Source organism: Erinaceus europaeus, chromosome 20, assembly GCF_950295315.1.
Source record: "Erinaceus europaeus chromosome 20, mEriEur2.1, whole genome shotgun sequence".
NCBI classification, from domain to species: Eukaryota; Metazoa; Chordata; class Mammalia; order Eulipotyphla; family Erinaceidae; genus Erinaceus; species Erinaceus europaeus.
The window spans coordinates 57918699-57939147 of record NC_080181.1 but is presented as its reverse complement, the minus strand read 5'-3'; the positions used below and the strand labels follow the sequence as shown (position 1 = coordinate 57939147).

The following is a 20449-nucleotide window of genomic DNA, read 5'->3' as shown; positions in this document are numbered from 1 at the left end:
TTACCGCGGTAGGTCCGGAACTGATGGACCACGATAAAGGAGTAGCTTCTCAGTGACGAGTGGGACGGGGACCCTGCTGGCATCACACTCAGGCCTCACGAGCCCACCGCCTGTCCGCCAGGCCGCCCCCGCCCGTGTCTGCCACCTGCTCTTCCCTCGGCTCCCTGGCCACTCCGCATTTGCCGCAGTGCCCAGGGCTGTCCGCACAACCTTCATTCAGTGCCCTGTCCCTCCTGGACGGCTGGCTGGCGCTCACGTCTCTGGTCTCTCTTGGACTGTGGTTGGGCCTGCGCCTCGGCTAGCAGAGAGCTGGCGCGGGCCTGTGCACACAGTAGGAACTTTCCTGGTTTCCCTCTGCGTGCCATCCTGCCGTGCCCTGGACAGCTGTGTACGCACACACCAGCCAGCCACACATGCCCGGAGCGCACTGGCTCTGACTCTCCTGTGTGACTTTTGCAGGTGTGGCTGCTCCACTCCTGGCAGGCTCCCTTGTCCCCTGGCCAGCCAGCTGCATTCCTTGTGTCCTTGGAGGTGCTGTTGGATGCTGAGACTTTGTTATGTTGTCACTCCGACGCCTCTTAGCTGTTCTCCTGGACTGAAGACTCTCAGATGTTTCCACGGGCACAGTCCTGATTCATTCTGACACTCCGCTGATCCGCTGGTGGATCAGGAGCCCTGGACAGCTTCTTCCACTTCTGATACAAAATGTTCCAGGCTCATTCTGTGAATACTCTTTTTTTTTTCTTTCTTTTTTCTTCTGCCTCCAGAGCTCAGTGCCTGCACCACGAATCCATTGCTCCTGGAGGCTGTTTTATTTCTCTTCTGTTGTCCTTGTTTTATCGTTGTTGTGGTCTGTGAATATACTTTCTGGTAATTTCTCCAAGGGGCTCTGATGCTTTTGTTTTGGGTGGTTCTGTTTTTTATGGAGAACAGTCACCTTACTGTCATTGCTTTCAGCATTTTCATTGGACAGAGCTAGGCATCACCTGTCTTTTAGACAACAGTCCGTCCTGAGTTAATCCCATGTTTCCAACAGAAGTTGAAGCTTCCTTGGTCCTTGTATGTGTCATTACTCTTGAATCTTGGGCACCCCAGCTTAGCAGCAGATGCGCTTCCTGGCGTGTGTCAGGACTGACGATCGTGGGTTTTCCTGGGAGGTCTCCGTCTCCGTCTCTGTCCCACCAGAGGGAGTAGACGCTCTTCTTGTTCTCGTGTGGGGCACCGACATCGTGCGCAGTTTCCATGGACTTGAGAGCGTAGTGTAAGCGTGACCCACCTCTCTTGTCGCAGACGTAGTGTGCCGTGGGCATCGCTGGCTCAGGCTCTCTGGCTGCTGCCTCCTGGAGGTGTGTTCCTTCCCTTCAGCCTGGGCCGTGGGTTTCATACTCAGCTGGGCCCGCACCGGCCTAGCTGTCCTGCGGGGTGACAAGTTTTGCATGGAAGTCTGCTTATTCTGACCTTGAGGTGGTTGGGGGCCAAAGCCAGCTTGCCATGAAGTAAGTTTCTCTCAGCTGACCACCCTGACTAAGCCACCCTTTGGAACCTTAACCTTTTGGGATGTAAGTTAAAAAGTTTTTTTTTTTTTTAATCCCATTTGTTGCCCTTGTTTTATTGTTGTAGTTATTATTATTGGATAGGACAGAGAGAGATGGAGAGAGGAGGGGAAGACGGGGGAGAGAAAGACAGACACCTGCAGACCTGCTTCACCTCTCGTGAAGCGACTCCCCTGCAGGTGGGGAGCCGGGGGCTTGAACCGGGATCCTTATGCCAGTTCTTGCATTTTGTGCCACCTGCGCTTAACCCGCTGCGCGACTGCCCGACTCCCGTTAAAAAACTTTTATACAATAACAACAATAATAATAACCACAAAATAAAAAACAAGGGCAACAAAAGGGGAAATAAATATAAAAACTTAAAAAAAAAACCTTTTATACAGTTGCTGTAAAAGAGGCATTTTTTTGTGTGTGTAATTGTATTTTATTCTTTGTTTTCTGGCATGCTGTCTGTCCGCCTGCTGTGCCCTGGTCAGCACGGCTCTGCTCCTGCGGACCGCACTCCGGTTAGGAGAGGACTCACAGGAAGCCCGCGCTCACATGGCAGCACCGCTCCGCGGCTCCCAGACGAGCTGAGGGAGCTGCGCTCGTGCGCTCGTCCCCTGGCTTTCCTGTGGTGTCTTCACAGTGTGTCGTTGGGACTGTCCCCCGCTGACAGTACTGTCCCCCACACAGATGCTCTGCCTTACTCCATACGGGTCCTGCTGGAAGCTGCTGTACGGAACTGCGATGGCTTCTTAGTGAAGAAGGAAGATGTCGTGAACATTTTGGACTGGAAGACCCAACAAAGCAATGTCCAAGTGCCCTTTCTCCCCGCCCGAGTTGTTCTTCAAGATTTCACGTGAGTGGAAGGCTGCTCTTTTTTAAGATTATTATTTATTGGATAGAGACTGAGAATTCAAGAGGGATGGGGAAAGAGAGAGAGAGAGAGAGAGAGAGACACCTGCAGCCCTTTGTGGGGAGTGGGGGCTTGAACCTGGGCGCTTGTGCGTGGTGACATCTGCGCTCACACAGGGCACTGCCTGTCACCAACAATTATTTCTCGTGGGTATATTTTTGAGTGTCCTCCTCTTCTGTGTTATTTTATTTATTTATTCCCTTTTGTTGCCCTTGTTGTTTTATTGTTGTAGTTATTATTGTTGTTGTCGTTGTTGGATAGGACAGAGAGAAATGGAGAGAGGAGGGGAAGACAGAGAGGGGGAGAGAAAGACAGACACCTGCAGACCTGCTTCACCGCCTGTGAAGCGACTCCCCTGCAGGTGGGGAGCCGGGGTTCGAACCGGGATCCTTATGCCGGTCCTTGTGCTTTGCGCCACCTGCGCTTAGCTCGCTGCGCTGCAGCCCGACTCCGTTATTTTATTTTTTTAGGTTTATTTATTTTTTTTTAAAATTTATTCCGAGAGTCAGGCGGTAGCGCAGTGGGTTAAGCGCAGGTGGCGCAAAGCACAAGGACCCGCATAAGGATCCCGGTTCGAGCCCCCGGCTCCCCACCTGCAGGGGAGTCGCTTCACAGGCGGTGAAGCAGGTCTGCAGGTGTCTGTCTTTCTCTCCCCCTCTCTGTCTTCCCCTCCTCTCTCAGTTTCTCTCTGTCTTATCCAACAACGACGACATCAGTAACAACCACAATAGTAACTACAACGGCAATAAAAACAAGGACAACAAAAGGGAAAATAAATAAAATTAAAAAAAAATTATTCCCTTTTCTTGCCCTTGTTGTTTTTTGTTGTTGTTGTTGTTGTTATTGATGTCATCGTTGTTGGATAGGACAGAGAGAAATGGAGAGAGGAGGGGAAGACAGAGGGGGAGAGAAAGACAGACACCTGCAGACCTGCTTCACCGCCTGTGAAGCGACTCCCCTGCAGGTGGGGAGCCGGGGGCTCGAACCAGAATCCTTGTGCTTTGTGCCACGTGTACTGAACCCGCTGTGCTACCGCCTGACTCCCCTCTTCTGTTTTTAATCAGATCTTCTGATACCTTTCTTTGCGTTCCTTCTGTTCTCATCTATCCATGAGTCTTTCAGCTCTGTCTTGGCTGTTACCTCGGGCCCTAACAATCCCAACCCCACTGCAGCTGTCTGGTGGGAGGCCCTTTCTCTCACCGCCTCCATGACTTGTGACTCGGTGTCTTTTTTTTTGTGCAGCTGATGAGATGACTTGCTTAAGAAATGAGAATCCTGGGAGTCGGGCGGTAGCTCAGCTGGTTAAGCACAGGTAGCACAAAGCTCAAGAAATGAGAATCCGGATCCTGTCACTCTGCAGCAAGCCAGCTGACTGACTTCTGTCACCAGAAGTCCAGTGCGCTGTTCTTTTTTTTTTTTTTTTTTTTTCTTTTTAAAAATTTCTTTATTGGGGAATTAACATTGTACATTTGACAGTAAATACAATGGTTTGTACATGCATAACTTTCCCAGTTCCAGTGCGCTATTCATTGTGCCCAGGGTCACCTGAGATCTGAGGGCTTCACCAGGCCCGAAAGACTGTGCCTGGCGTCATGCCCAGGAACCACGTATGAAGTGTTGGTCTTCTTATTTATAATAAGGAAGATAAGAGGAGAGACAGAGAAAGACCCAGACACCACTCTGGTGCACGTGCTGCTGGGGATTGAACTTGGGACTTCACATTTGAGAGCCCGGTGCCTTGTCCCCTGAAGTGCCGGCGTTTACCTGAGGCGCGAGTGTGCTTTATGGGAGCTCCCGGGTCTTTCTCTTGCTCAGGCGTGTCGCTATTGCTTAACAGGATACAGCTCTCCCATCTGCTGCGTCGGGAACCGTGTTTGCTTTGGCTTTATATAGACTCTGCATACAGTTGGTGGAGGCTTGGTCTGTAGTGGCTGGAGGTATTTTCTGATTAGCTTTGCAGTGAGTTTAACAACCCTGAAAAGAGGAAGAGTCGGGGAGGGGGCAGGGAGGAGGAGGGTGGGTTCCCCAGGCAGCTGCCAGCCCCCAAGCTTCCGGATAGTTTTTGTTAAGATTTAAGATGTTCTCTTGAGAGCAGGACTCATCTAGCTTCAGGTAGCAAATCTGTTTCCAGCATGAATGGAGGGGTTTCCAGCGTGACAGGAAGTAAGCGCCCGTCAGTCCGTCCTTTGCGTGTCTGGCTGAGCGCCTCGGCCACGGCCGTAACGGACCTTGTTTCTGCTCTAGCGGGATCCCAGCCATGGTGGACTTTGCTGCTCTGAGGGAGGCTGTGAAGACTCTCGGCGGGGACCCTGCGAAAGTTCATCCTGCTTGCCCGACAGACCTCACGGTGGACCACTCTTTGCAGATCGACTTCAGTAAATGGTAGTGACACGGCGTCGGGCGGGCTGCCACGCGGCTGGGGCGTGGGGGGAGCAGGGGGTAGAGCTGGCTGGCTGCCAGCATGGAGGTCTCCGCTCGGGGTGGAGAGGGTGGACGTTTGGCGCTTACTTCTCTCATGGTTCAAGTTTAAAGTGTTTTCTTACCTGAGTCTCTCCGGTGCTGTTCTTGTTGGGCGTATATAAGCCCGGGGTGCGCTGTGTGGAGTGAAGTCAGCTAAATTCAGCCTTTTTTTTTTTTTTTTTTTTTTTTTCCTGTTTTGGTTTTGTTCTTGTTTTTACCTGGTTCTTTTTGCCTTATAGAGAATCTGGAGCCGCGAACCATAAGTGCCTCTGTCTTGCAGAAGCTTTGTTTATTAATGCGAGAGCAAGGAGAGAACCAGAGCATCACTCCTGGCACCTCATGTCAGGGAGTCTCAGCCCTGACGCTGTCACCCCTCAGGCCAATGTCTGGAAGTGTAGGGCTTGCCGAGCCTGCTTTCCTTTCTTTTTCCTTCTTTCCTTCCTTCCATTTAGAAAACTTTTTAAGAAATATTTATTTATTCCCTTTTGTTGCCCTTGTTGTTTTATTGTTGTAGTTATTATTGTTGTTGTCGTTGTTGGACAGGACAGAGAGAAATGGAGAGAGGAGGGGAAGACAGAGAGAGAGGGGGAGAGAAAGACAGACACCTGCAGACCTGCTTCACCGCCTGTGAAGCGACTCCCTGCAGGTGGGGAGCCGGGGGCTGGAACTTGCGCTTTGTGCCACCTGCGCTTAACCCGCCGCTTCACCAGCACACTTTCACACTTCAGAGCTGATGAGGACTGTGTTTGTAGTGAGCCATGAGTGGTTTTGTTCTCTAGTTGAAATTTGTGCTCCGAGCACCTTAAAGTTGTTAGATGAAAGGAAAGTCTGTGTCTTGCTGAGAGTCACTTACCTTGTTGTGGAAGTGTGAGAGTGAGTTTCGGTGTGTCCTTGTAGCTGTTTCCATCTCCACAGCTCTTGACTGCTTTTTGTCGCTCTAGCTGAGATCTGCTCCTGACACATCAGTCACATGACACATTGGCCTTGGGGCATCTTCCTCCCAGGCCGTGCTGCCAGAGCTGAGTGCCTCTGTTGACTCGTTACAGTGCGATACAGAATGCTCCGAATCCAGGAGGCGGGGACGCACAGAAGGCGGGAAAGCTCTCTCCACTCAGAGCGCAGCCCAAGAAGCTTCCCTGCAGAGGCCAGACGACCTGCCGGGGACCCTGTGACGCTGGGGAGCCGGGCCGACACTCAGGGAAATTCTCCTCGCAGATCGAGAACACGCCCATCCTGTGTCCTTTTCACCTGCAGCCAGTGCCTGAGTATGACAGTAGACGTGCCTGTGGCGCCCGCGTGCCCTGCCCCAGCACCTCCCGTCCCGGTTCAGTAGCCTGCCTATGCTCAGGGAAGTCAGCAGCACTCCCTCAGCTCAGTGCTGCTGCTTAGCAGGAAAAACAGTCTTGGGATATCCCCCAATGAGTGTGCTTAACTTCTGGTGGTGGGTTCATCTTGTTCTGTGAATTTGGGGGTGTGAGGGACCCGTGCTGGGGTCTCACTTTTAGCAGACATTTTTTCCTTTTAAATCTCAGAGACGTGGGGAGGGCTTCAGGGCTCCCTGAGCCACTTCTCTGACTCCTTGCTCTGGAAGTTGAGCCCAGTAATCCGCGCTTCTCCTTTTGGAAGGATCAGACACAGTCGGTGTGTCCTTTGCCGTCAGATGGCGGTGGTCGGAGCGGTCGCTCCTTGATGCTGCCGCTTCGCTGTCCTGACCGATCGATAGCCACTTGTGCTGGCAGGTCAGCCTGCGGAGGAAGGTCTCTGTCTGCTGGGAAGTTGCTGGCGCTCGTGGCCGAGTGGGACGTGCTAAGGAGCTGGCAATTCTGACTCATCAAGGCGTTCATAATCTGGGAGTGTGTGTCTGTGACACGTGTACTCTGAATTAAGATATCTGAGGGTGCTTAGCTGCATGAAGATTGTAACGGGTCTGTGGGGAATAATTACAGACTCAGAACAGAGAGCGAGGGCTCTCTGGGAGCCTTAGAGCACGGCCTGTGGACAAATCGGGTCGTGAGCTCAGTGACGAGGTCTTGGGAATGGCTCTGGGTGGCTGTGTTCACTGAGGTCCAGAGGAACCTCTCATCACACTGTGTTTCAGATGAGCAGGCAGCAACGAATTACTCAAGTAATTTTTGCTTCTGAAAGAGTTGACAGTTAAGCAGTGAGCTGGCCCCCTGGAGGTGTGTTCAGTGTGAGTTGTATCGATGCCCTGGGTTTCAGCCACCAGCCGGTCCATGACATAAACAAGGCTGTCAGCAATACTATTTATTTGTTTATTTTCCCTTTTGTTACCCTTGTTGTTTTTTATTGCTGTTGTAGTTGTTGTTATTGACGTTGCCGTTGTTGAATAGAACAGAGAGTAATGGAGAGAGGAGGGAAGACAGAGAGGGGGAGAGAAAGACAGACACCTGCAGACCTGCTTCACCGCCTGGGAAGCGACCATCCTGCAGGTGGGGTCCCGGGGGCTCGAACCGGGATCTTTATACCGGTCCTTGTGCTTTGCACCACCTGCGCTTAACCCGCTGCGCTGCCGCCCGACTTCTAGCAATACTATTTTTTAAAGATCTGTCGGGGAAAATAATTTCTGAGAAATATCTACTTGGAGGTGCATTATTTGTAAACTGTCACTAATTTGTGTGAAGCGTGTTTGTAGCCCAAGTTCAGTATGTTGCTTTTTCCACAGAGACTAGAACGTTCTGCTTGGGTGAGACGAGTGAGAGTTTGGCCAGTTGCTCGAGCAGCCTGTGTCCACCACTCGGGGAAGCACCTTATACAGACCTGACCTGGAGTGAAATGGACTGACCACTGCTGACTTTCTGTCCTTGTTTCTTTCCTTGGGTAGAAAGTCCAGCAGAATTGGCCATGTTATTCTTAGCGTGACGTTAGCCAAGCACCACAGTGACAGCAGCGCAGGCAGAGCACTGTGGTGGGGAAGTGGGTTGCTGTTCTCAGGACAATAATCCTTTGCAGTGGCGCTCTGGCATTTCACAGCGTGGCCTCCTTGCTGAAAGGGCAGCGGCTGCTGGATTCTCAGGAGCCTAGGAAGCGTCTGTCCTAGGGACTGACTAACGACCCTGCTTGTGCGTGCGTGTGTGTGTGTGTGTGCGTGCGTGCGTGCGATTGAAGGCCTGGCGGAAAGTAGAGCCAGCCTTTTTAGCGGCACGTGTTTCATGCCAGTTCTTCTTTCTTCCGTCTAGACCTGAAACAGTGTTAAAAAATCAGGAGGTTGAATTCGGCAGAAACCGCGAGCGGCTCCAGTTTTTCAAGGTACAGTGATTTATGCTCTTTTGTCCTTTTGCCGTCTGCTGCCTGCTGGGGTCGTAGCTGGAGCTTCGTGCCTGCACCCCCTCCTCTCTTCTCCTCTTTTCTTTCTCCGGATGAAGGGTGAGAGGCAGAGGGGCGGGCAGAGAGATGCAGCACCGAGCTGCTGCTGCCACGCTTCCCCAGGAGGCGGCCGGGGGTCCTCGTGGAGGGGCAGTGTGCACGTGCCGGGGGCCGTCTCCCGCCCCCGGATGAAATCTCTGCTGATGCTTCCTGCCTGCGGGCGGGTGCAGCCAGCCTTGGTTGCTTCCAGACTCTTACAGCAAGAGGCCTTGTGCTCTTTAGATGAGCTCTTACCGGACCCAGTTAGGGCACTAGGGAAGAGGTGGACACAGCCGCCCTGGCTCAAGCCCTGCGCTCTTGAGAGACCATGCTCGCGCTTGATTTTCAGGGAACACCCTCAGATGGAGGTGTCTGTGCCTGGCCTGCACGCTTGTCTTCACGCGTCTGCGTGGCCGCTCAGCACTGGGCAGGGTCGGCACTGTCTGTGTGCTGACCCTGAGCGCCGGCTGCCTCCTGACATGCGTTTCTCATGCTTCCACGAAACAGTGGAGCTCTAGAGCGTTCAGGAACGTGTCTGTGATCCCTCCTGGAACCGGGACGGCTCATCAGGTGAACCTGGAGCACTTGTCGCGGGTGGTTTCTGAAGAGAAGGACCTGCTCTTTCCCGACAGTGTTATCGGCACAGACTCCCACGTGCCCATGGCGAACGGCCTGGGGATCCTGGGCTGGGGTGAGTGAGTGGCCGCGGGGACTCATAGTGGGGGGCACGCCAGGCGCATTGTAAAGGAATGAATAGCTGCCGGCACGGTGGACACTCTGAGGGGTTGAACCCTTAGAGCCAGGTGGAGACACCTTACATGGGAAGCCTCACCGGTGCTGCTTCTCCTTTCTCATTCTCTCAGTCTCTGTCACTGGAATAAAAAAAAGAGGGAGGTCCAGTGGTGGCGCAGCGGGTTAAGCGCAGGTGGCGCAAAGCACAAGGACTGGCGTGAGGATCTCGGTTTGAGCCCCCGGCTCCCCACCTGCAGGGGAGTCGCTTCACCAAGCAGGTCTGCAGGTGTCTGTCTTTCTCTCCCCCTCTCTGTCTTCTCCTCTCTCTCTCTCCATTTCTCTCTGTCCTAGCCAACAACCAACGACATCAACAATAACAACAGTAACCACAACAAGGCTACAACAACAAGGGCAACAGAAGGGGGGAAATGGCCTCTAGGAGCAGTGGATTCATGGTGCAGGCACTGAGCCCCAGCAATAACCCTGGAGGCAAAAAAAAAAAAAATAGGAGTTAAAATAAATGTGCATATTAAAAGAAAAGGGGACATGGGGCTTAGGTCCACGTGGCGCAAAGCACAAGGACCGGCGTAAGGATCCCAGTTGGAGCCCTTGGCTCCCTACCTGCAGGGGAGTCATTTCATAAGCGGTGAAGCAGGTCTGCAGGCGTCTTTCTCTCTGCATCTCTATCTTCCCGATCTCTCTTGATTTCTCTCCTATCCAACAACAACAGCAATGGCAACAATAGCAATAACAAAGGCAACAAAATGGGAAAAACGGCCTCCAGGAGCAGTGGATTTGTAACGCAGGCACCGAGCCCAGCAATAACCCTGGAGGCAAAAAAAGGGAAGAAAGATGGGAAGAAATGAGTGAGGAACAAGAGAACTCTTCAGAGTTGTAAATAGAAAAAAAAAATTTAGTTTGAAGATTTTATTTATAAAGGAGAGACTAGGAGTTTAAAAAATCCTACCTGGGACCCAAGACAACCAGTTAGATATCGCTGTGCCTGAGAACTGTTCCCTAAATTGTTGATTGTGGTGAATTAAAGTAAAACACTAGTTCTCAGGCAAATATATGTAGTTCTTTATAGCTGGAGGTAAATTTCCTGTCATCAAGGACTTCTGCTTTATTCATTACCATTGTTGAGACTCAGAAAATGATAAATAGTAAATACTCATGGACATAAGATGGAAAACTATTGTTTCAAAGGTTAAGAAGTGAGAAAAAAGAGAAAATCTTAAAATATATTTTTAGACAGTAAATTAATAATACGAAGAAAAAAATAAATGTGCACAAAACTTCCAGGCAAGTAAAAGAGAACACCAACAGTGGGCCTTTCTAGTCTCTTTGAGAATGTTTTTCATCTACAATAGTTGCAGCAACATTTTAAAATCTTTTTTTAAAAAAATATTTACTCCTGCGAGTCGGGCGGTAGCGCAGCAGGTTAAGCGCACGTGGCGCAATGCGCAAGAACTGGCTCAAGGATCCCGGTTCGAGTCGCCGGCTCCCCACCTGCAGGGGGAACGCTTCACAGGTGGTGAAGCAGGTCTGCAACATCAATAACAATAATAATAATAGCTACAACAATAAAACAAGGGCAACAAAAGGGAATAAATAAATGTAAAAAAAATTTAACAGTATTCCCTTTTGTTGCCCTTGTTTTATTGTAGTTATTGTTGTTGCTATTGATGTTGTTGTTGTTGGATAGGACAGAGAGAAATGGAGAGAGGAGGGGAAGACAGAGGGGGGAGAGAAAGACAGACACCTGCAGACCTGCTTCACCGCCTGTGAAGCGACTCCCCTGCAGGTGGGGAGCCGAGGGCTTGAACCGGGATCCTTATGCCAGTCCTTGTGCTTCGCGCCACGTGTGCTTAACCCGACTCCCCATTTTTAAATCTTAACTCAGGTGCTTGTGAAAAATGTTTTGTGTTGGGGGTCGGGCGGTGGCGCAGTGGGTGGCGCAGTGCCAGTCCACCCCAGGGCTGTGCAGTGTGAGCGACGGTGCTGACATGGAGGTCATGTGACCACTCCCTCACTTTGCGACATCCCGCTGTGGGTCCACTTGGCCTCCCATCTAAGTCCAGATTCACTTACGCTTCACACAAGACAAGTCTAGCCTGGGGCTTCTCTGCCCCTTCCTGCTCATAGCTTGACTGACTACTGGGCATTGGGGCCGGGGACTGTGCCAGCCTGTCCCCTCTGGCGGGAAGCGCTGACTCCTCTCCGGGGCATTCTTGTTCGCTGGGGCTGACTTCCAGGTAGAGGCAGAGACAGAAAGAGAAAGAGAGGCACGGATGTTGTGGCCGCACAGCTTCCTCCAGCTTGGGGCTGGGCCGAGCCGGGGTCACGGGCCGGGCCAAGCAGTAGCAGTGTCAGCCAGGGACCAAGGTGTTTGATCCAAAAGAGTCGACTGGTTTGCTCGCGCCTGTGCGTGTGAAGGTTGTAAGTAGCACCCTGGGTTACGGGTGTGTCCTGAACTTAGTGTGAAGCTAAGTGTGGGTTCCAGTCTCGTTTGTTTGTGAGAAGATTCACACAGCTGGCGGCAGCTGTGTGGACGAGGCTGTGTAGAAGCCCGGTGAGAGTGAGGTGTCAGCGAGCGAGAAGCCCTTCCCTGACTGCTGAAACCTGCTCTGTCACTCCAGGGGTCGGAGGCATTGAGACAGAAGCCGTTATGCTGGGCCTGCCCGTCTCCCTGACTTTGCCAGAAGTGGTTGGGTGTGAGTTGACGGGCTCAGCAAACCTTTTTGTGACGTCCATCGATGTTGTTCTTGGCATTACGAAGGTGAGTCGAAGTTCTTGAGCTGTGCGGTCATGTGTCGGCTCCCCGGCGATGCCACAATCCCCTCTCAGACTCTGCTGTGCAGACGTCACAGTGGGAGGGGAAGGGAGGGGCCCCACAGGAGGGGACTTGCTCTGTCGCTTCTCAGCGAGTTGTCTTGCTCATGCCACCACAGTCGAGGCAGAGGCGCTGCTTCACACCAGCCGGTCCAGACAATCGATCCTATATTCCTCACGGCAGGGCGAGCCTGGAGAGCGGGCCTCGCCTGTCCCCAGCAGGCTTTCCCGGGATCACGAGTAGCTGGGGGCAGCGCACACCGTCCGGGTGCAGAAGGGGGAGGCTCTTCCTCCTGCGTGTGAGGCTCCAGCTTTGACCCCTGGTGCCTCGAATGGGGCCGTCGTCTCTCCCTCAGAAGAATCACAATGTCTCTGCCTATATTTAGTGAAGGTCTGACGGCATTGCCTCTGCAGCTAGAAACTCGCTCTGCTAGGTGGCACCGTAAGGCACGGCCCAGGTGTCCCAGTCAGTGTTCTGACGCACTTCTCCTGGATTTCTAGCTACTGAGTGTGTGTTCTAGGGCAGCATGATGAGCAGTGTTGGTGGGGCTTCACCTAGGTTTCTGCTTTCATTAGCTCTCTCTCTCGCTCTCTCTCTCTGTCTTATCCAGAGCCCTGATCAGCTCTGGTTTATAGTGTTGTGGGGGATTAAACCTGGGGGACTTCTGAGCCTCAGGCATGACAGTCTCTTTGCATAACCATTGTGCTATCTACTCCCCCCCCCCATTAGTTTTCTTTTAATGACTGTTGGTTAAATGGGTGGAGCTGGAAGCTGTTGCCCACATAATTCCAGTTTGGGTCCCAGACATCGGCAGCCTTGGTTAGGCCATTGATCTGAAGCTTTTCAGGGTACTCCACAGGGACCGAAGAGGTGCTGCCTTTGTCTCAGTGGTGACCTTTCGTCCCTGACCAGGAAAAAGAAGTAAATAGATGAGCAAGTTCAGTGAGTGAATGGGGTTATTCCCAGAGGGGCAGAATAGCCCATTATGCTGTTAGAGAAATCAGTTCTTCCTTTGGTCCTCCTGAAGATTGATTAGTGCTGCTTTTCAGATGCCGCGGGCTACTTCCTCCCTCCCTCCCTTTCTTCCTTTCTTTCCTTCTTTCTTTCTCTCATTCATTCGTTCTTTACCAGAGTACTTCTGAGCTCTGGCCTATTATGGTGCTGGGGTTGAACTTGGTACCTGGGAGCCTCTGTGTAAGCATTATGCTATCACCTCTGCCTTTTACCAGTTTCTATAAGTTACATATATACATATATAATTGGATAGAGAAATTGAGAGGGGATGGGGAGATAGAGAAGGAGAGGGACAGAGAGACACCTGCAGACCTGCTTCACCACTCATGAAGCTTTCCCCCCTGCAGGGGCTTGAACCTGGGTTCTTTGCTCTGTAATGTGTTGGATAGGACAAAGAGAAATGGAGAGAGGAGGGGAAGACAGAGAGGGGGAGAGAAAGACAGACACCTGCAGACCTTCACCGCCTGGGAAGCGACTCCCCTGCAGGTGGGGAGCCGGGGGCTCCAACCGGGATCCTTATGCCGGTCCTTGCACTTTGCGCCATGTGTGCTTAATCCGCTTAATGCGCTACCACCCGACTCCCTAGTTGCATTCTTTTTAATTAATTAATTTTGCTTCCAGGGTTATTGCTGGCGCTTTGTGCCAGCATTATGAACGCACTGCTCCTGGAGGCCATTTTTCCATTTTATAGGATAAGATGGAAATTGAGAGAGGAGGGGAGAGAAAGATAGATACCCGCAGACCTGCATCACTGCCTGTGCAGTGTCCCCACTGCAGGTGGGTTGCTGGGACTTGAACCTGGACCCTTGTGTGGGTCCTTGTGCTTCACTCTATGTCTGCCCCCACCTGGCGCCTTTTGGGTTCTCATTCAGAGCATCTGATGTGGCACCTCAGGAATCTGCTTAGAGTAGCTCTTAAGCTCTGCAGCTGACCTTTACTGCCTGTCCTCACACACAGACACAGACACAGACACAGGGAAACGTCTTTTCTTTTTTCAGATTTCAGTTTCAGTGCCCACTAGCCCTCTGAAGTGTTAGTCTTTATAGTGCTCACAGGGTGGGAGCTGTTTGATGCCGTCACCCACAGAGCTCTCCTGTGCCACTCTGAGAATCACGGGACACTTTAGAAAAGGCAGGTGGCGTGGGCCGGGAGGTGGCGCAGTGGTAAAGCTTTGGACTCTCAAGCATGAGGTTCTGAACTCGATCCCCGGCAGCACATGTGCCAGAGTGATGTCTGGTTCTTTCTCTCTCCTCCTATCTTTGTCATAATAAAATAATTTTTTTTTTTAAAAAAAAGCAGGTAGCTATTCCGGTTACTTGGTCATAATTAAGAAAATTCATTTCAGTGGTCTGGGGGGTTGGCGCAGTGGATAAAGCATTGGATTCTCAAGCATGAGGTCCTAAGTTCAATCCCCAGTAACACATGTACCAGAGTGATGTCTGGCTCTTTCTCTCCTGTCTCTCATGAATGAATAAAAAAAAAAAAAAATAGAAGTCTCTGTCTTTCTTTCTCCCCCCTTTTTTTTAATATTTATTTTATTTACTTATTCCCTTTTGTTGCCCTTGTTGTTTTATTATTGTAGTTATTATTGTTGTTGTCGTTGTTGGATAGGACAGAGAGAAATGGAGAGAGGAGGGGAAGACAGAGGGGGAGAGAAAGATAGACACCTGCAGACCTGCTTCACCGCCTGGGAAGCGACTCCCCTGCAGGTGGGGAGCCGGGATTCGAACCGGGATCTTTATGCCGGTCCTTGCGCTTTGCGCCACCTGCGCTTAACCCGCTGTGCTACAGCCCGACCCCCCTTTCTCCCCCTTCTTATGAAAAGGGTTTCTTGTCCGCTTAGTGTTAAGTAGTTTCCTATTTTTCAGAAAACCCATGTTGATCTTTTTTTTTTTATTATTTCTTTATTGGGGAATTAATGTTTTACATTCGACAGTAAATACAATAGTTTGTACGTGCATAACATTTCCCAGTTTTCCATAGAACAGTACAACCCCCACTAGGTCCTCTGTCATCCTTTTTGGACCTGTTCTCCCCCCCCCCCCCATTTTTAAAAAATCTTCTTATTATTATTTTTAAAATTTTATTTCCCCTTTTGTTGCCCTTGTTTTTTTGTAGTTATTATTGTTATTGTTACTGACATTGTCATTGTTGTATAGGACAGAGAGAAATGGAGAGAGGAGGGGAAGACAGAGAGGGGGAGAGAAAGACAGACACTTGCAGACAAGCTTCACCGCCTGTGAAGCGACTCCTCTGCAGGTGGGGAGCCGGGGGCTCGAACCAGGATCCTTATGCCGGTCCTTGCGCTTCGCGCCATGTGCATTTAACCCGCTGTGCTACCGCCCAACTCCTGTTGATCTTCTTTTGCTAATTCTGTGTTTCAATGTGTCCTTTTATATAGCACCTCAGGCAAGTAGGAGTGGCTGGGAAGTTTGTTGAGTTTTTTGGAAGTGGAGTTTCACAGTTATCAATAGTGGATCGAACTACAATAGCAAACATGTGTCCAGAATATGGTGCTAGCCTCAGCTTTTTCCCTGTCGACAGTGTGACGCTGGAACATCTGGAACACACAGGTGAGTGGGCACACGTGCTGTCATGGCAGTTGTGACAGGAACTAGTTTCATGCCAAGGTCCCAGCTCAGCCAGACACTAGGAGCAGACCGGTACCCTCTGGTACCGCGGGATCATCTTGTTCTGAAATAATGCCGCACAGCTTAACGGCATCAGAAGTGTGTAAGGAGGCGGTGCCCTGGAGCCCTGCCCCTCACTCAGAGTATCTCATTATGTGCGCTGCTGACCCTGGCCCCTTGGTTTTATCCCCGGTGATAAGCCTCCTTCCCTGCTTGGGGACCGGAGAGCTTTGGGCTTGGGCTGTCCATGGCTGCCTCCTCTGCACAGGAGCAGAGGAGTCAGCAGGCTGTCTGCAGTGTGGGCACCAGTGTGGTGTCTAACCCAGCAGCAGCAGCCCGTGGTTTTGTAAGGGGTGCTGTGAAGGTGGACGGCAGGCCTGCAGGTGTCTCTGAGTCTCACTCTATCATCCCCTCTTCTCTCAATTTTGGCTGTCTCTAATAAGTAAAGATAATGGAACAATAATAATAACACACACATCCCGGAGACTCTGGCCTGAGAGTGTAGCCATCTGTTCAGCGTGATCCGTGTGGGAGCCCATCTTTACCTCCACAGCCCTCACTGTATTTCTCTCGTTGGTTTTTTATGTAGGTTTCGACAAAGCCAAACTGAAGTCAATGGAGACATACCTGAAAGCTATGAAATTGTTTCGGAATGACCAGAACAGTCCAGGAGACTCTGAATACTCCCAGGTACAGCCAGAACAGGTCCTCCCCCGCCCTGCCCCCGTCATACATGAGGTGACGAATTCTAGATGGGACTTCTCTGGGTTAGACCCAGAGTGTGAGATGTTAACCACGTTGTGCGCTCCTTGCTCAGTCTGCTTCTGTTTCTTCTTCTCCGAGGTTAAACGCTTGTGCAGGTGCCGGCAGGCGGCGGCCAGTCAAGCTCATTGAGATGATACCCAGGGGTCTGGCTGCAGCACAGGGGGGCTCTGCGAGTGCTCTCACCTCTCTGTCGCTCTCACCCTTTATCTAGAGGTCTTTGGGAGTGGTGGATTATGGGACTCTTCTGGGCACTGAGGCCCCAGGTGCTAACCCTGGTGACCAAACACAAAAGGGGACTGGATTAATCAATAAAATCAATGTCAGCTAAGATCCATTAGGATGCTGGGTCAAAGGAAACTCATTAGACCCTTAGGAGGACAAAGGGTCAGCCCGTCCCTCGAGCCAAGAGTGAGGAAGCAGATGTTGGGACAAGTGGGGCCGTTAGGTCGTGGTGGGGAAGCCTCATCTGAATCGATTCTGCCTGGGCCGTGTGCACAAGGGGCGGGGGGCCAGACACTCCAGGAGAACGCAAGTTGGATTGGGAGATGGGACGGACAAAACAGAATGTGAAAAAATACTTCTTTAGGATGGTGACCAAGAGATTGGGAGGGAGAGGGAGACAGAGGTGGAAAGAGAGACACTTGCAGCCCTGTTTCTCTTGTGAAGCTTCCCCCCTGCAGGGGGGGCCTGGGGACTTGAACCTGGGTCCTTGTGCACTGTCATATCTGTGCTCAACCAGGTGTACCACCACCTGGTCCCCCAGATAGGGTTTTTCTTTTAACCCAGATGATCCAAACATGGTGTCAGTTGGACACTGAAAGCAGGGTGAGACGCCCCCCCAGCTGTGTTGCTGACTAGCGTCTCCTGTCAGGGCAGAGAGGGAGGGAAGCTGGACGGTGTTCACCTTGGCGGGACAGACGTTGGGGAGCAGGAGCGTGGCCCATAGCCCACGGAGCCTGGCAGTGCCTTTGGTGCCTGTGTGTTGCACGAGAGGACCCACTTCCTTCTGTTCTGGAGGGTGTTCAGCACAGTGGTGTTGAGAGCTGGCGCCAGGCTCACCTGGGGAGGGCAGGGCGCCTGGCGTATTCCCGAGTAGTGCTGGGAGGCTTTGGTGCTGCTGTGTACGTCTGTCTGTCTGTCAGCTCAGGATGGGAAACTCCAAGAGTTGAGGCCCTGACACAGCAAAATTGCCGAAACACGTGGCTCCCTCGCTTGTGACCGCGGTTCCTCTTCCTGCCTCTCTCTCTCTCTAGGTCATCAGGATCAAGCTCAGCTCCATAGTCCCGTCTGTCAGTGGCCCCAAGAGGCCTCAGGACAGAGTCGCCGTGGCCGACATGAAGAGCGATTTCCAGGCCTGCCTGAGCGAGAAGGTAGAGTGCCCGTCCTGCTGCCACGGGACCCACACTCTGGTGCCATGTGCGCTCTGCTCCTGTGCCACCAGGGTTCTTGTTGGGAGTGCCCGCCCTGCTGCCACACCCTCCGAGTCGGGACCCACACTCTGGGCCACTCTCCTCCTTGTCACCAGGGCTCTTGTTGAAAGTGCCCGTCCTGCTGCCGCACCCCCCGAGTCGGGACCCACACTCTGGGCCACTCTCCTCCTTGTCACCAGGGCTCTTGTTGAAAGTGCCCGTCCTGCTGCTGCACCCCCCGAGTCGGGACCCACACTCTGGGCCACTCTCCTCCTTGTCACCAGGGTTCTTGTTGGGCTCAGTGTCTGCACAGCACACCCATGGCTCCTGATGGCTGTGTGTCTGCACGTGTTCGATTTTTGCCTTTTTTTGGCAGACGGGGAAATTGAGGCGAGTGGAGGGGAGAGGTAGAAAGGGAGAAGGAGAGGGAGATAGAGACACGAGCAGCCCCATTCCACCTCTTCCCGCGATGCACCTTTTCAGGATTTGCAGTCTCATCCACTGAGAATCTGAAGTTGCTGTGTCTGTTCAAACCAGAGTCCAACAAACACAGTATTATCGCCATGGTAGCCTTGTGATGGACTCAAACAGCTGTGATTGTGGCTCTCACCCTCATAACATGGAACCTGTAGGCCACGTCCTCACGGGGAGCCCTGGGACAGTGTGGGTGCCGGCTGTGTGTCCTCACAGGGAGCCGTGCTGATGAGCAGTCTGGACGCCTGAGTCTCTAGGCTCTGACAGCCCTCGGCTGCAGCGACTGGGTCCCGTGAGCTCTGCCACCTTTAGGGCTCGTGTCTGCGGTCGACCCCAGAGGACAAGCCTTGCGGTGTTTGCTTGTTTGCTAATGTCTGCACCCGGAACCTGAGTCTCTCGTGTGGCTTTGTCTAGGTGGGGTTTAAGGGCTTCCAGATCGCAGCTGAGAAGCAGAAGGCCACCGCGCCCATTCTCTACGGGGGGAATGAGTACCAGCTGTCTCACGGGTCTGTGGTCATCGCCGCCGTCATCAGCTGCACCAACAACTGCAACCCCTCTGTCATGCTCACCGCAGGTACTGAGCGCCGGGCCCGGCACCTCTCTGCTGAGCCCATGCTGTGTCTCTTAGGTTGTCTGTTGCCAGGGTTGTTTTGATATTCACAGGCTTTGTGATGTTTTCACTAGGTCTCAGGGAACCCACATTGGATTCACGCCATTAGCTTCATTGTGTGTGCACAGAACTTATTATTGTCATCATCACCACTGCATGTTCTGCTAATTTAGAAGTGTAGTTGTTACAAGGTATATTGGATATTTTACTGGGAACTTGCCATACTAGAATCTGTGTTAGAATCTTTTAAAAAATATTTTTATTTATTTATTTATGACATTTAAAAGAATATTTATTCCCTTTTGTTGCCCTTGTTGTTGTAGTTATTTTTGTTGTTGTTATTGATGTCATTGTTGTTGGATAGGACAGAGAGAAATGGAGAGAGGAGGGGAAGACAGACAGGGGGAGAGAAAAACAGACACCTGCAGACCTGCTTCACCACTTGTGAAGCGACTCCCCATGCAGGTGGGGAGCCAGGGGCTCAAACCAGGATCCTTACACCAGTCCTTGTGCTTTGTGCCACCTGTGCTCAACCCGCTGTGCTACCGCCTGACTCCCATTTATTTACTTATTGTTTTTTTCTAAAAGGGAGAAGGGGCAGAAGGAGATGGGGAGATGGATATCGATGGAAGAATGGAGAGAAAGTGTGAGGATTGACACAGCATGGTTCTTTTTTTTTTTTTTTTTCTCCAGGGTTATTGCTGGGGCTCAGTGCCTCACCACGAATCCACTGCTCCTGGAGGCTATTTTTTCCCCTTTTGTTGACCTTGTTTTATCTTTGTTGTTATTTGTAGTTATTGTTGTTATTGGTGTCGTTGTTGTTGGATAGGACAGAGAGAAATGGAGAGAGGAGGGGAAGACAGAGGGGGGGAGAGAAAGACAGACACCTGCAGACCTGCTTCACTGCCTGTGAAGTGACTCCCCTGCCGGTGGGGAGCTGGGGCTTGAACCGGGATCCTTACGCCTGGTCCTTGCGCTTCACGCCATGTGCGCTTAACCTGCTGCGCTACCGCCCGACTCCCCCCAAAATATATTTTTCTTATTTATTGTTGCCTAGAGACAGATAGAAATTGAGAGCAGAGGAGGAGAGAGACATCTGCAGACCAGCTTCACCGCTCATGAAACTTGCTGCCTGCAGGTGGGGACCAGGGCTTGAAGCTGGGTCCCTGTGCCTCTGCCGTGTGCTCAGCCAGGTGCGCCACCAGCCTGGGCCCCTTTGTAATAGGTTCTGTGATGACTTAGAGAAACTAAAGGTCATTGACAAGGATGGCAGGCGAGATGATCGTGTACAGCAGGGTCTGTCCATTCAGCACATCACATCCAGGTTATTGGATGCTGGCCTTCAGGGGACTCCACCATGGAGAGCCGGCCCTGTGTGTGGTCTGTCACTGGCACCACACAAGAGCGCCAAGGCCAGAACTGGTGGGAAATGAATCTGGTGAGAACCCTGCTCTCCCTGAATAGTGAGGGCACTGGACAGTGGTGAGAACCCTGCTCTCCCTGAATAGTGAGGGCACCGGGCAGTGGTGAGAACCCTGCTCTCCCTGAATAGTGAGGGCACCGGGCAGTGGTGAGAACCCTGCTCTCCCTGAATAGTGAGGGCACCGGGCAGTGGTGACAACCCTGCTCTCCCTGAATAGTGAGGGCACCGGGCAGTGGTGACAACCCTGCTCTCCCTGACTAGTGAGGGCACCGGGCAGTGGTGACA

The 20449-nt window shown here is 51.9% G+C and overlaps 2 protein-coding genes across 2 annotated transcripts in view; one reads left to right on the top strand and one right to left on the bottom strand.

The window, feature by feature from the left end:
- The window catches only part of STARD5 (StAR related lipid transfer domain containing 5), a 130923-nt gene that overhangs the window by 32357 nt on the left and 78117 nt on the right, over positions 1-20449 (bottom strand). The window lies entirely within an intron of this gene.
- Positions 1-20449, top strand: part of IREB2 (iron responsive element binding protein 2) — a 41081-nt gene that overhangs the window by 8786 nt on the left and 11846 nt on the right. The window contains exons 3-12 of the mRNA XM_016187128.2: positions 2229-2394; positions 4696-4833; positions 5958-6176; positions 8109-8178; positions 8782-8965; positions 11646-11785; positions 15255-15426; positions 16073-16173; positions 17502-17618; positions 18546-18705. Coding sequence (XP_016042614.1) covers positions 2229-2394; positions 4696-4833; positions 5958-6176; positions 8109-8178; positions 8782-8965; positions 11646-11785; positions 15255-15426; positions 16073-16173; positions 17502-17618; positions 18546-18705 — 1467 coding nt within the window. The remainder of the gene's footprint in view (positions 1-2228; positions 2395-4695; positions 4834-5957; positions 6177-8108; positions 8179-8781; positions 8966-11645; positions 11786-15254; positions 15427-16072; positions 16174-17501; positions 17619-18545; positions 18706-20449) is intronic.